Source organism: Natator depressus, chromosome 14, assembly GCF_965152275.1.
Source record: "Natator depressus isolate rNatDep1 chromosome 14, rNatDep2.hap1, whole genome shotgun sequence".
Taxonomy (NCBI): Eukaryota; Metazoa; Chordata; order Testudines; family Cheloniidae; genus Natator; species Natator depressus.
Window position 1 is genome coordinate 25,642,056 of NC_134247.1, and position 16,414 is coordinate 25,658,469.

At 44.9% G+C, this 16,414-nt stretch overlaps 1 protein-coding gene across 11 annotated transcripts in view; it reads right to left on the reverse strand.

Moving 5' to 3' along the window:
* MAP2K4 (mitogen-activated protein kinase kinase 4) overlaps positions 1–16,414 on the reverse strand; it is a 175,269-nt gene that overhangs the window by 33,664 nt on the left and 125,191 nt on the right. For all 11 annotated transcript variants that reach the window (XM_074971920.1, XM_074971918.1, XM_074971916.1 and 8 more), the window contains 3 exons: positions 9,561–9,680; positions 6,014–6,065; positions 1,073–1,200 (listed from right to left, as the gene is read on the reverse strand). In XM_074971920.1, the coding sequence (XP_074828021.1) occupies positions 1,073–1,200; positions 6,014–6,065; positions 9,561–9,680 (300 nt within the window). The remainder of the gene's footprint in view (positions 1–1,072; positions 1,201–6,013; positions 6,066–9,560; positions 9,681–16,414) is intronic.

Here is a 16,414-nt window from a genome sequence, read left to right on the forward strand (position 1 = left end):
ATAACAGAATGTACTGCAGGGATCAATACTAGCAATGGTGTCATTCAAGAGATTTATAAATAGCCAGGAAGGGGAGACGAATAGTTGGGTGGTAAATAACTTGGATCAGGAACAGCCCTGCATTCTGATTGGCTGAGACAATCTCCTTTCAGTGTAATCCTCAGTCACTACTGTATGTAAAACCTTGCCTTCAGACTCACTCAGAAGAAGAGATTTAAAGAAAGAGCTTTTTCAAAATGCTTAAAGACAAGCAGGCAAAGTTCTGCGTGACCCTTGGCCTGTGTTACATTCATCTCAGAAGAGCAATAGCTATGAACATAACCAGCCCCCGAAACCCATAGCACAAATAAAAATATGGATTGAGATTTTCAGAGCAGCCCAGGGAATGGAAAATGCCCCTAAATCCCACTGACTGCTTTGAAAATCACAATGGTGGAATGAAGTGACTCTTCAAAACCTGCTACACAGATGAAGCAATTTCCATTCAGCTGCTCCCCAGAATTGTATCTTCCGGGTACAATTTGGAAATTTGGCTGTTTGACTGAATCACAATACTTATGAAAGATTTTGCTTTCTATTAATTCTGACAATACATCACAAAAACAGTTTCATTATAGACACAAAAACACTTCCTCCTGAGTTTCCTTCTCTGTGCCATGCTGTTTATTTTCGCATGAAAATTTGGTCCTGGTCGAAGATGCTGGAGCATGAAGTTCTCGCTTTGTCCCAGAACAACAGCCCAGACAGCAGCTGTGTAAGCGCTGCTCAGACCCCCCGGCAGATGTGCTTTGACTCTCATCTCCAGGGTCAGCAGAGAGCCCAGTCTCTGTGGCCTGTTTTGTCCTTGGCGTCCCTGCTGAGGCTGCCAGCAGGACAGATCGTTCTAGATTTGCAGTTGTTATTTTTGGTATGTGAATGCCTGCCCCTGGGGAACTCGACTAAGGCACAACTCAGCCAATGGGTGGGAACCACTAGTGAGCTGGGCCTCACTTTAGCCTGAGCTAGAAGGCAAAAGGCTCCATATCCTGTGCCCATCCCAGCCCCCTCGACAACACTGTCAGATCCCACTTACTGCCATGTATGGTCTGCACCCAGCATCTCTTGTTTTGGCGATGGAGTCCACGAGTTGTCCACTAATGCCAAAGTCACAGAGTTTAATATTCCCATTTCTGTCCAGAAGAATATTAGAAGGTTTGATGTCTGTGAGTGAAAGAAAGAAAGGAACAGGTTAAGTTGTGGATGGAGATCTCCATTTCAAAAGCCATGTGGTTGCGCAGTGACAGACACAGGCATCAGAAAATCAGAGCTAAGGTTGAATACTTGGTGTCAACTCTTCCTCTTTAACATTTATGTTCAATGGTGATGTCAACACATATTTCCCAAACATACTATCTATCACTGCCTCATAGCCCCATCACAGAGATATCTGGCAGTTTATTTTGGGAGCACTGGCTGGGAAAGTAGGAGGAGATACAGAGACTGTCCTGGTTCTGAAGTTCTTTCTGAAGAAGCCTCATTAGCCACTGTGTTTGGCTCTTAATTAGCAAACAAAACTGTGTTTAGTGGCATCTAAGGTTGTGGCAGGCCACATCCGGGGTTTTTTACTGCAAGTGTACAAGAGGGTGTACAAGCAAGTGTACAAGTGTACACAGCCCACACAGGCTGAGCGGTACACTCCCAGAGAGGGTGTCTCCATGACAACTGGGGCTGTGACTGCCAGCTCAGAGAGACATACCCATGCCAGCTTTGATCAAGCTTGTGTGCTAAAACAGCAATGTAGCCGCAGCGGCACATACCCAGGGTCTCAGATGGGCAGCTAGCCCATGCCACTGTGATTACACTTCTATTTTTACTGCATAAGCTCATTCAAAGCTAGTGTGTGTATGTCTAATCAGACTGGAAATTACACGTCCAGCTCCAGTGTAGGTGTACCCACAAAGAGCAGCAGTCCTGCTGCCCTGATCCCTTCCCATCCCCACTCAGTCCCTGCCTTTCCCAAGACTTGCTGCCTCCATTTTGCCTTTTACTCCCCCACGTACCCAGGCTGCCACTGTTCTTCATCCCTGCCCCGCTCCCACTCTAAAATCCTGCTCCCTGCCTTGGTCATCTCTCCCCTGGACTCCCACAGACACTTTCTCCCTGGCCTCACACTCCCGCAGCCCAGCCAAAGGGCTGCTCAAATTCCCTTCCTGCTCTGTTACTCTGCTCAGGTCACTCACTTCTCCAGCTCTCTGCACTGCCCTCCCTGTTCCTCCTGCATCAAAGTCAGGCTTCTCCTCTGCGAGGCCTTGCACAGTTCCCCTGTCGCCTGCACCTTCTCCTGCTCTCCCCTCGCTCAGTCCCAGCCTCCCCCCAACCTCCCCCTTTGTAGCCTTCTCCCCATCACCTTCACGCTGCCTCCCATGCCTCCCCTTCTGAGTGGAACAGTTTCCCCTCTTCCCATGTGTCACAGGACCTCCCACTACTTCACATCCCTCCCCAGAGCTCACTCCTTCCAACAGTGACCTCTGTGAGATCTCTACACAGCCCCTGGTATGCTCTGTGAAACTGGACTCTTGCAGGTGGGTCTCAACTAGCGTGTAAGCTCCTTGGGGCAGGGTCTGTTTTCTCATGCGCCAGCTACAGCTTCCGCAGTGCAATTCTGCAATGCAGGTACAAACATCTCTGGCATTTTGAAATTGAAAACATTTGTTGCTTACAGATGGGTCACCTGTGTTTCAGATAGACAAACAAACATACTGAGAAATGCCATCAAATTGAGAGAAGGGCCTCGAGTCACTCAGTCAACTAACACACTGTATCTCACTGTAAATTCCTACTGGGGAAAAGGTTCAGGCAGTTTTTACCACAGTAGCCAAGTAAGGTCAACACTATGAGCCCCACGCAGAAGCTGGTTTGTCACACAATACTAGGACAATACTAAGCCACGAACAGAGGACAGGCAAACAGAGGGAGTTTGCCTGAGGGGGAGTTCCCACAGAGCTTTTTTTTTTTGCCTTTCAGGCTTCTGTGATCAGTAAATACAACATCTGCAGAGGCTCCTAGAAGGAAGATATTATGGATAGTGAGTGATCAGTTGTTGTGACCTGCACAGGATGTGCCATGTTTGTCTTTCTCCCAGAGGACAGAAGAAACTTTGTCTGTACGAAGTGCAAGCTGGTCTCCATATTGGAGGAGAAGGTTAAAGGACTAAAGACCCAGTATCAACCCTGTGTTGCAACAGACAAAAAAAGGAAGATTTTTTGGATAGAAGTCAGCGTTTGGTACTGCAGGCACAGCATGCTGAAGAATCAGAGAGGGTAGTGCAGAACGGTGAAGAAAATTGGCAGCATGTGACCTCCAGAAGAAGAAAGAGGAGAACCCATGTATCCCCAATGCAGATAATGGTAAGAAACCGTTTTCAGGCTCTCTGCACAGGTACTATGGTGGAGAATGATTTGGAAGAGCCATCTGAGGGAAGGGATCAGGAGACCCCATCGATCGGAAAGGAAAGGTTAGAAATCCTGGGAAATGCAACATGAAAGTTCCTCTCTACAACCTCCCACAAACATTTGAAAGTATGCAATGGCGTAGTTAAAGTCACTCACATGACCTGAACTCTGCCTCCATAACACCACCCTGAGAAAAAACAGAAACATGAAACAATTTGATCTATCCATTACACAGGCTCTTCTCATCAGAGACCACAGCCATTAGAATCTTTTACAGTGAATACACAAACTCAGGCTCTTTTCAGCTATACACTGTCCCCAGAAGAGACCTACGGTATCAATTCTCAGACACACAACGAACTGTGGCACTCACTTCACGCAGTTTAGAAAGCTTTCAATGTTCTGACGATTCAAATGGCATTAGACACAGAGATAGCAGATCTATGTACAGAAACCACCCAGCTAAGACTGGGATGCCATGGTACCTTACTTACAAAGGAAAAGCACAGATTAGTGTGGAAATGACACATCCCACTAACTACTGGAGATGTGTTTGTATGAAATCAGTTCTAAACCCACTGCTCCATGGCTCTCATTCATAGCACTTCACATGCACCATAAGTATACAAGACAGATTTTCTCCATATTTAGAATGTCCATAGACTACGACTGTGCACTTCGTAAAGCCTTTCTGAAGCAGATGAAGGGGAAGTGAGAAATACTAGTGGTGTGGTCACCGTATCAGGACAGTGGCTTTTCCAATGGAAGATGTTCCCAGAAGCCGGCTAGTCACTTCTATAAACAAGCCCTACAGCGTGGGCCTGGGCTCCTAGGTCTGCCTTAGCTGACTCCTCGAGGTTTCTGGGAAGATGAAGAGAGGTCCCTCTGGCAGCATCCTCCCTCCCTCCCAGTCCCCCTGAGACCATTCTCGCCTTTAGTAATTCAGAACAACTGCCTTTAATGAATCAGCCATGTGTCTGCTCTCAATTCCTCCGAGCTGACAGAACGACTCTCCTGAGATCGCGATTCCTCAAGGACCCTCCTGTCCCAACATCTAGGTCTGGCAGTCCCAAGACAAGAGGCTGGGGCCCTCAGCTGAGCGCTAGGACCCAGGGGAAGTAAGAAAAAGGGCAGGAAGGGCAAGTTCTTCTCCTCTTCGCTTCTGCTGCTGCAGTACCCCACCCCCAATGCAGCTTCAACCTCCTGCCTGCATGTGCTAAATTAACCATTGGCCTTTGCTACTCAGACTTTGACTCCTTGCCTTTCTGAATTAGCATGCCCCTAGAACAGAGCACAGTGCAGGCAGGACTAGAAAGGGGAGTGAAAGAAACAGCACCAGTACTTTCCCAACTCCACCCATGCTTTCTTGTAGTGACTCCATAGCACTGTACGGATTGAAGTCATGACAAAAATACTGTGGCTAGTTTGGGGTCCCAGGCGAAGAAAAGTTGAGAACTTCTGAGCTAGGCTGACACCACTTCCCTTTACTAGAGACATAAAGACAGGGGTATAGCCAGAGGTACTTGGTACACTGGGGTAGTTCCAGAGGACTGGAAGAAAGCTAATCCTGTGCCAATGTGAAAAAGGGTAACAGGATGAGCCTGCTAATTATAAGCCTGTCAGCCAGGCATTGATCCAGGGCAAGATAATGAAGCAGATGATATGGCTCAATTAATAAAGTATTAGATGGTAATATAATTAATGCCAGTCAACAGAGGTTTATGATTTTTTAAATGAGATTACAAGTTTGGTTGATAAAGGTAACATAGTTGATGTAATATATCTTCCATTATTGTTTGCCCATGACATTAAAGAGACACGCTGGGTTCTGTGTTAGCTCGAAGGGTTGTCTCTTTCACCACAGACGTCGATGATAATAAAAGATATGATCTCACCCACCTTCCCTTTGATGTAATATACTTAGATTGCAGTAAAGTGTTAGATTTATTACCACGTGACATTTTGATTAAAAAACTAGAATGATACAAAATTAACAGAGCATACATTAAATGTATTAAAAACAGGCAGACTGGTAGGTCTCAAAATGTAACTGTAAAGAGGGAATCATCACTGAACAGATGTGTTTCCAGTAGAGTCCCATGGGGAATAGTTCTCGGCCCCAGGCAGAGCCATCCCAAGGGTACGGCCAATCGGGGAGATCATTCCGGGCCCCGCACTTTGTGGGGCCCCGCAGGCCAGCGCAATTGGCCGGCGTGTGAACCGCTGGCAGGGGGAGGCTAGCCCCCAGCCCCGCCCCTTCCCGAAGGAGAGTGTGTGGTGCCGCTGCAGCCTCCCCAGTCCTGGGAAAGGCACTCTGTATAGATGTATGTTCTCATTATCTGCACTTACGCACTTCAGATGTCAAGGGAGAATGGAAAAATGATTGAAACCATCCCAAACAAAATACTACGAATTTAAAGTATTTATTTGATATATTTATAAAACTAATTTTAATGATTATCCACAATTATACTTTCACTTAAAATAGGGACTAACCATGAAATTATGCGAAATTAATTTTTTGTAGTTAGGAGGAAAAATAATTGATAATTCCTTTGCAGAAGAGAAACCTACGAACTTACCTCTGTGAATGATTTTCAAGTTTTCTTTTAAGTGGTTTAGTGCTTTCACAGTCTAGGAGAAAAGAGGAGATTTTATGGATGAAAAATAAGTTACTGCAATGAGATTCCTGTGATTATTAAACTGTTTGAGCAACATGAACCAAAACAATAAAGAGGAACCCTGAGTGTCTGAAAGGAAACAATATAAATTTTGACAGGTTTTCACACCCCCTTTTTGGTGTATGTCCACCCTCCAATCTCATTTTTGGACATGTACACTTTTGCAATAGTGGCCATTTTGAATTTTTATGGGGAACATTAGGACTGCCTATGTGTCTGCTTTTTCACAGTTACAGCCATTTTAAAGATTTTAAGAAAAAAATAGGCTTTTTATACATTTTAAATAAAGTTTAGTAAACAGAGGATTAAAGTGTTAAGACATACATATGTTAACAGGCCTTTTTGTATACTGTATGTATTTTTTTGAAATAAAGGCATTAAATATTAGAAACAGAACATGCATTTTTAGAAAAAAATGTTATGCATTTAGGTTGTTTAGAAATAAAGTCTAAAAATAACTATGTTTTTCTGAAATAAAGGTATTAAATATTAGTAACAGAACATGTGCTTTAGAGAAAATAAAGTGGGGCAGGTTTTAATACTGTGCAGCACAAAGTGAGAGAGGCTGTAGAACAGCCAAGAAAAGTAAAAGCTTTTCAGCCTGTTACAGAAACAAAAAGAAAACAAACTCAGATAAACTGCAGAAAAGTTTTAAACCAACAGGAAACGAAGAAAGCCTGCGTCACTGACCAAGAGGCAGAGAGAGAAGAAAGGCACTTACCCTGGCAGCTGCCAACAGTCAACCAGTAATTCCAGGACAGTCAGCCTTGGACAAGCCATGCCTCTTGGCTGAGCCAATCACAAGCTATTCTTTAGACAAGTCATAGAATTTCATTTTCCTGAACCAATAATAAGGTCCCAAGAGGCATGGCTTTTGACAGCTGGTTTGCTTAGGTCTAGAGGTCTTTACTACTCACTCCCCACCTTAGCTCTGCTATTATAAATGATTTTGCAACACAGTGGGAAAGTGGTACTTTGCAAAAGCTAGTGGGGAACTGGGTATGCAGGAAGGAAGCAGGACAGTATGGTTAAGAGCTAACATGGGGGCTAGACAACCTGTCCCTGTGCACCTCCGTCTACCTATCAGTTATGCTCTCACAGAGAGAAGAACCCAACACTCAGAACATTGTTAAAAAAATCTTCCTCATCTCAGTCTGTGGGGCTAGTAAGGGAGGAGAATTTAGGAGGTAGTTCAATGTGTCCACAGAAAACCAATCTAAACCAAATCAAACCTAAACACACCCAACAACACACTTTCCTTCCTGATGTAACCTCAGGCTTTATGGTAATAATAGGCTAGAGGAGGGATGGTGAGCTTTGTATGTGCCGCTCTCCCCTGCTATAGAGGAACAGTCAGAGAGGTATTTTAGTTCAGTTTTCACACCCACACCTAAACCTGTGTTAGGCATTTTTAAATACAGATTTACGGGCCTAACTTTAGTTACCCAAGTTTGAAAACTGGCTGGAGGAAAAATCACACACACTCAGAACTAGGAGCTCACCTGAAATGCCAGAGGGCTGCAGCGCCGACAGCCACTGAGGCAGCAGGCTGCAGTTCAGTCACCCTTTGAAAAAGGTGGGTTTTGGCACTAGTGGTGGACTGGCACTTTACTTATAAACCTCTGGTGCTACTGATGTCCCTTTGATCTCACTACTTTTCTATACCAATCCCCTTCCCTCATGTATACACAAGACAATTCTCTTGAGGAATGTGGATCATATGGACATGTTAACAATTTGGCTGTCAAGCTATTTCTCTCAGTGTGGCTAATGAAGAACCTATTCCGACATTTCCAAAGGAGAGGTCACTAGAGCCCTGCAAATCTGCGGATATCCGTGGACCATGTTTGTGGTTGATGGATTGGATGTGGATACAAATTTTGTATCCACGTAGGACTCTAGGGGTCAGGCCCAGCTAACTGCTATGATATTTCATGCATGCAGCTCCTGTTACCTAGGTTCTTATTCAGCAGCATCTAAGGACCTAACAAAATGATGATGCATATACATAGTGTTCTCCTGTCACTGTCCCACTGTTCTGCAAGATCTGTACCTTGGCGTGTGTGTGTGGGGCAGGAGTTGGGGTGGGGTGTTTTTGCTTGTGTCACTGTATTGTGCCTCTCTTGTGGAAGGCTGTTTGAAGAAGCCAGTTGTGTAACTGGCTGAGGTTCACAGACCTCCTGATTCCATTCAAATGAAGCCTCAGCGCTCCTGGACCACAGGGAAAGGTTCAGAAGTTGCCAGCTCTTCCATGCAATCAGCATGCCTCACACTGTGCCCACAAAGCAAGTGATGGGCATTAATGGTTCTATAAAGCAATCTAACCATTGCTAGGGTACTAAGGAGAAATCATTCTTGCTCCATAGCAATAGGTGAAATGGAGTCTGTGTTGTCCACTCAGTTTTGGCTGACCCTCCAAAAGCTACAAACAAATCCCAGTTGCCCTACAGTGATAGGATGGCTCTGGGGACAAGGGGATCCTGAGCTATCTTGCCTTAAACTCACAGATGTCAAACACTGCTCCAAAAGCCTAACTTATTTTTGAGAATTTGCAGTAACAGTAGCAGAAGAGATAAAACCCTATGAGAGGGACACCCAGTGCCAGCCCCAGTATTGCATGGACACACCCCATCACTTCCACTCTGCCCAGGACTGGTCTTCCCTTTGATTTTGGCAGTACCTTTTCACTCCAAAGTTTACTGACATGGAGAATATAGCCAAGTGCAGAACTCTTACATACTCTGAAACTGCCTGATCAAAACACCCCAAGATCAGGTTTTTCCCATCTCTGGGTGGCCAGTGGAGGTGGAAGAAATAGTCACAAGAAAATACAAAATGCCTGAAATGTGACATTTTATATTTCACTGAGGATTCAAAATCCATCCCATTTCTTTATGAAACCCTGGGGAAAAAATATTATCATAAACATAAAAAAATTTCATTTCAAAAACTTGTGCTTTTTCATGATTTTTCAGCCAAATTACCATTTTCATGAATTCCAGATGCACTGAAAAACATGGGAGCAGCATGAAAAGAGGGCAAACCAGAAGAGTTCATCCCTCCGTTGGCCCTGCCTGGAATGAGAGCCTCCTGCCAGGCAACGAACCAGCCCTGGTTAGTGCCATCTGTTAACGTGACAATCCGGGTGGAGGGTTACTGGAATGTCAATGAACCAGAACCAGGGCCTTTGGATTCAGCTTGAATTTCAGGCAAAAGATTGTGGGGTGTCTCTATTCACTGAGGCCTCCCCCTCCAGTGCTGCTGACTGCATCTCCACCAAGTAACAAAGAGTTAACATAATATTAAAGCAATGGTAAAACCAGAACCCTAAAGATTCTACAGAATGCAAATAAACCAGAGGGAACAGGGCTAAAAAGTCAAAAGCATAAACTTTTTAAATGATCTTTAAAAATGTGCAAAAAGGGAGCAGCAAAATCTAAATACTTACAGCTAAAGTGATTTTGCCTAAGATTTCTTCTGGAATAACATCATCTAATACACTATATACATATTTGTAAAACTTATCAAACGAGGTAGACATGAGCTCCATACAGATCCAACAGTCACCCTAAAAAAGAACAAACAGATGTCACGGTGAAATAATACATAAGAATCAACAGAATGCAGAGACCCTTTTGAACCTGGTCGGGACCATGAATAGGCAAACATTTATTATGCTCCAACAGCCTGGACCATGAGGGGGGCTGAAGCCAGGCTGAAGAACCTCGGATACTAACGTGGACAGTGAAAGTAAAGACATTGGTTTGTGACAACCTTGCCCTACTAGAAGAAAGAGAAGACCACCGGGAGGAGAGGCACCTCATCCCCTCCTGTGTGCAAGATGCCAGGTCACTGGAAATGGAATTGGCAGCTAAAACCCAGGTCTGAGTCGCTTTGCATCATTTACATCATTTTATTTAAAAGATGTAAAGACTACAAAGCAAATTACACAGAACCCCGAACCCCAGATAAAATATTCAAACCCAGAACTGAAGCAAATCTCCATGAGAGATTAATATCCCCTCATTTCAAAGAGTGCCCCTGCCCATGTGCAGTTCTGTTAATACTGAGAGATGGATATCTTTAAAAGTGATTTGCAAATGGTTTCATATTTTATATTTGAATTCATTATATCCAGTACAGTGGTAAAGGCAGAATGTAACCTTAAATGTGTTACACAGCTGTGGATAACACAGCTGTGGATACCACAGCTACCAGAGAAACAGGTTTTGATAAAACTAAGAGTATGAGGCTGAGCATTTTACTAAGCTATAGCACAACATTTAAGTTATTTAAAATCAAAATAATTTTTTTAAATGATGACATTTTAAATCATGATTAAATTAGACTGTTTAACTGGAATAAAAAGTTCAAAAATCTACCAACTCTCAGTCCAAACCAAGGGCTATTGTTCCAAAGTCTTCTATGCTAACTGTTATGGATGGCAAATGGCTTAGTTTCAGCTGTTTATGGTGGATTTTGGCATCCTGAGGCATGTCTTCATTGTTGTAAATACAGGCATTATACAGGATTGGTATTTTTCCCAACAGCAGCGCTGTATTCTTGAACTTAAACACTTTTTAGAGTAATTAATCATGTAAGCATATGGGACTAAATCATCAAATGGGTCTAGAGTTCAGACAACTAGTCTTTTTTCTTCTGGTTGACCTTTGCCCAGAGCAGCTGTCTGAAGGGGCAGGAGCAGAGACAGAGCGCTGACAAGGCAAACTCTTCGGAAAAGCAGTTCATAAGTCTGGCTGCATTGAGTTCAGAATTAAAAGGTGGGCGATTGATCTATGCTTGTAAGTGTTGTGCATTGTTTCAACTGCGTACTGCAATGTGTATACCTACCATCACAGTTTTCAGACCTAGGGCCCATGACTGGCAATTCAGAGTCTTGGGAGTGTGTGATTATGCATAAGATACAGACTTTTGATATAAGTCAATTACAGTCCAACAAATGTAGGAGATTCCTCCAAAGAAGTCTTCTCAGCTCTGTGGTAGATTTTTCTTGATTAGACATCAGAAAAGGCCTTGCTTGCTAATACATGGGGAGGTGTCTAAGAGAAGACTAGAACTTTTCTTTAAGTTATTGAAAACTCATTGTTTTCTCTCAGGAGGAAAAAAAACCCTGTGTTATAACCCTTTCACTCCTATTTCACAGAGCTGGGGCCATGTTCACCTGGAGATAAATCCCAAGAGTTCTGGGGGGAATTTTGAACCTACGTCTAGGTGTTAATAACTTTCATGCAGATTCATAGATTTAAAGGCCAGAAGAGACCATTATGATCATCTCCTGTATAAACAGGCCAGAAGCTTTGCCCAGTAATTCCTGCATCAAGCCCATAACTTCTGGTTAGCTAGAGCAGATCTGTCTAGAGCATATCCTAAGGCATCCAATGTTAAAGCCTTTAAATGATGGAGAATCCACCACAACCCTCTGTATGCTATTCCAGTGGTTCAATGGGTCCAATGGTTAATTACCCTGACTTATAATTTTGTGCCTTTTTCCAGTCTAAATTTGTCTAGCTTCCAGCCACTGGATCTCATGCTGCCTTTGTCTGCTAGATTAAGGAGCTCTCTTCTACCAGACATCTGCTTCTGAGAATGGTTGTTATGATTTGGTGATGCAAGACTAGTTAGGAAAGCTTCAAGATGTAACAGGGTGGTCCATGCCTTTAAGGACATGGGGACCTAAGGCCAGCCAGCCCAGTTTGATTATTAAACTCAGATGGGAAGGGGTCAGGCAATGCCTATAAAGAGCTGAATCAATTGAAGACAATGAGGACGACTCTGCCTTGTCCTGATGAATTTTCCCTAAGACCTGAGATGGGAGCAGTAAACGAGGAAGGCATACTTCAGATGGTCTGACTACAGAAGAAGTAGAGCATTAGCCTGTCAGTTATGTCTTAGGGCTCCTCTGGAGTACTATATATTGCATTTTCTGTTAATATGAGAAGAGGGATTGTATTTCTTGTTTGAAAATCTCATGAGAATGGCCACTGAAAAGGTGTGGTGATGGGAGTTTTAGAGGGGGAGGTAAATTTGATTGCATAGCCAGAATGGATGATGTTTAGTACCCATTTGTCCATTGTTACAGCACTCCAGATGTGGAAAAAGAGTACTATATGACTCCCAAAAGGCGTGTGGGAATCAGCATTTGGTGGTTTGCAGTTCTTGAGCTCTCGTCAAAAATATTGTTTAGATGGGGGCTGGGATTGGGGTGATAATGTTGCTTCAGACAATGTAGGAAATGGGACTTCTGAATCCTTTTCCTCTTACGGGGTAGCTAGTAAGGATGCTGGTGGTAAAATTGTTGAGCCTTGGTTTTAGGCTTGTATGCTTACCTGTGGAGTTGTTTGGGGAAGGTGTACATATTCCCAGGGAGCAGAGGGTGACCCTGAAGTCCTGTAGACTGTGTAAGGACTCATCTGTCTTTTGGTTAAAAAGGTGAGTTTCATCAAAGGGCAGGTCCTTCAGGATGTTCTGGACCTCTGTGGGAAACCCCAAAGTGTGAAGCCATGATTCAAAGCACATCACAATGGCAACAGCCACTGCCTCAAAAATGTATCTGCTGCATCTACCACTAATGCTTCTAATGGATTTCCAAATGGAAGTGTCCCAGCTCCCAGAGAGAGAGATGCATCTGTAAGCTCTTCTTGATGGAGAATTCTTGCTGGACTGTTCACCATTTTTCATTTTTGAAAGAGGAAGGAAGAATGGAGTGGGGGGAATCTATTCCTTTCCTTGCTGAGTTAAATCTTTTGCCTCAATAGCTGCCACCAGGTTGACTTGCCTGTCAGTTCAGTTAGGAATTCTTATTCCAGGCCTGAGATGGATGCCTGTATTAGAAATAGGGCCTAGAGCTGTCCATTCCAATGTAGATGTGTGCTTGCCCTGAGCACTACTGCTGGAAAGTTTTTCTTCAGTGGTATCTGTCAGGTTGGCTCTAGTGGTCCCTGGAGTCATGCGCTCATAGCACTGAGACGCAGCCCCCTCAGTTCCTTCTTGCCGGCTAACTCCATCAGAGGGGCAGAGGTGGGGGTTGGAATGTACATGTGCAACACATCTTGAAGAACAACATTTACGAAAGATCAGTAACTATTTTTTCTTCGAGTGCTTGCTTGTGTTCATTCCAATGTAGGTAACTCCCAAGTAGTAGTGCAGGTGCAGGGTTCGGAGTTCATTGACAAGCTGATTGTAACACCACTTGGTCAAATCCAGCACCGTCTCTAGCCTGCTGAGTGATGGCATAGCGAGACGCAAGTGTGAACTGACGACCATGTTGCTGCTCTACAAATGTCCTGTTTAGGAACCTGTGCCACAAATGCACACAAAGATGCTTGGGCCCTTGTGGAATGTGTCGTCAGGGCAGGAGCAGGGACCTTTGCCAGGTCGTAGCATGTGCAGATACAGGAACTGATCCATGATGAAATTCTCTGGGCTGAGTTTGGAAGACCTTTCATCCTGTCTGCAACCACCACAAAAAGTTGAGTAATTTTCCAAAATGATTTAGTCCTTTCTATGTAGAAGGCTGGTGCATGTCTGACGCCCAGTGAGTGAAGCCTCTGCTCCTGTCTGTTGGCATGTGGTTTCGGATAGAAGACTGGGAGGAAGATGACCTGGTTACTATGGAATTGTGAAACCATTTTTGGAAGGAAGGCTGGATGAGGATGCAGCTCAACCTTGTCCTGGAAGAATACCATGTACAGAGGTTCTGAAGTGAGGGCCTCAATCTCCGAGACCCTTCTGGCTGAAGTAATGGCCACTAGGAAGGCCACCTTCCAGGACAAGTAGAGCAGAGACCATATTGCCAGTGGCTCGAATGGGGGACCCGTGAGCTTCAACAATACCAGGTTGAAATCCCAGGGAGGGATTGGTTGTGATACCTGTCAAGTCCCTTGAGAAAACAACTACAGACAGTATTTGAGAACATGGAATGGCTGTTCACTCACAGGTGAAATGCTGAGATTGCGGCCAGGTGGACCCTAAGAGATGATGCGGATAGTCCCTGTTGTTTCAGGTATAGTAAGTAGTCTAGAATGAATGCTACTGATGATTACGTACGTGGAACACCCCTGCTGTGTGTGAGGGTTATGGCAAGTGTGTGCGCGTGCATGTGTGTGTGAGAGACAGAGAGGTGGAACAACCCTGCTGTGTGTGAGGGTTATGGTGTGTGTGTATGTGAGGTGGAACACTCCTGCTATGTGTGAAGGGTATGGGGGGGGGGGGGGTGAGGAGGAACACTGCTGGTGTGTGTGTGTGTGTGTGTGTGTGTGTGTGTGTGTGTGTGTGTGTGTGTGTGTGTGTGTGTGTGTGTGTGTGTGTGTGTGTGTGTGTGTGTGTGTGTGTGTGTGTGTGTGAGAGAGAGAGAGAGAGAGAGAGAGAGAGAGAGAGATATGGAGGGGGCGGGGGTGAGGAGGAACACCCCTGCTCTGTGAGAGAGATATGGTGGAGTGGGAGGTGAGGAGGAACACCCTTGCTGTGTGTGAGGGATATGGCAGGGCTGGGTAAGGTTATGGGGAGACTGTTTCCTTCAATCTCTGTGAATGGTTGGCAGGATGGATGCGGTGGGGCAATTCTGGCTGATGTTACTCACCAGTTGTAAAATGTGCTATTTAATCTCAGTTCCATTGGTTTACTTTCAGTTCTATTGTAACTATCTTGGCTGGACGGGGTGATGGCAAAGGTAGATCCCAGGTCGACAGCATACTAGGTATGCTGTCTACATTTACTGACACTGGGGTCTGCAGGCGGACAGGCAGGAGCCCGGTGGGAGGATGATGCAGTAGGGGGCTCATGATATGGCGGAGCGTGTATCTAAGTCTGTAGAGTGCTATTTTTCTATGTGGAAATTTAAATCAAAACATCATACTGATGCTGTGTGTTTTCATTTTGTGATGCCCTGAGAGCTGCGGAGAGGTGCCAGAGACATAAAACAATAAATCTGTAACTCAGCAGCAACTGGCAAGAAACATTCCTGTCCAGGGATTTTGTTCAAACCAATTTATCAGAATTATTGATAATTATTTGTTTTATAGTGGCATCTAGAAGCTTTCAACCAAGATCGAGGCCCCATTGTGCTGGGGCTTGTACCACACACATAGTAAGAGAGTCCCTACCCTTAAAGGGTTACAAGACAGACAGAGGTCAGGAGAAAGGAAGGATTATTAGCCTGGTTGTATAGATGGGGAATTAAGGGACAGGGAAACGAGTGATGTGCCAGAGATCAGACAGGGAGTCTGGAAAGCCAGGAATTGAACCGGGGTCTTTCCAGTTGTAGTCCACTGCCTTACCCTACAAGGCCAACCTTCTGCTTTCAGAGCTCAGTTATGAATTCCTACTCATCTGCACAGGCTGCTCATGAGTTGCTACACTCCCGCCAGTGCAGGTATGCAGGGAGCAGGTAGGCAGTGGTGGAGCAAGGTTGGAGCTATGTCTCCACCTCCTCCCTCACCCCACCATATTACGTGAACTACCAGAGCCAGCGCAAAGGGAGAAATAATCTGCATCAGCAAAGGGCTGGCATAGACCATTTCCACCTGGAGAAAGGGGGAGACAGGAACCAGACCGTGATGTTCACAGTCACAATCTGATCCCTGCCATGCCGATTGTGTGGGCTAGACTGTGAAGTTACAATTCTGGCTTATCATTTGAGTTCTGGCTGTTGTGCTAGTTCCAGTTCCATCCTCTCAGTTTGCGCCCACACAGAATGAAGGAACAGGTTTTCTGTGCACAGGAGTACAGAGCTGCACACACCCATGCAGTGAGCCTCTTTCCCCACTGTTTTTATTGCTCACTAAAGATTGGATTTGTTTCGTCCTTGTGGGTGCAGAGGATGGAGCAAAGAGACAATCCCTCCCTGCTACACTTTCTTTGTCCTGGTCTACACCCAGAAATTACATCTCCTGAAAACACGTTAACCTATATGGTGGTAAACACTCAGCATAGTCAGGACATGTAGCATTTAACATCTCGTTGCCATGTGGTGGATAGCACTAGGGCCCATGCTCAGGTTAACCCTAACCAGCAGAGACACTAAGTGGGGCAGTCCTCATCTACACCAAGTGCTAACTCCTGGTTACCCAACATGATGTTCTACGTGATGTAATCTCCCAGGGCAGACAAGCCCTGTGACAGGGCCAAAGGTAGTCCCAGGCCTTGGGCTCAGGGAAATGTAGGACTGACTCCCTTCTAGTGTCCCCAGGTGAAAATCGCTCCAAAAGAAGTGCCTTGGTTGAGAGGGTTTGGCATGTCCATAGTGCAGCATGCATGCCAAGCAGCTCTGGGAAGGATTGTGCC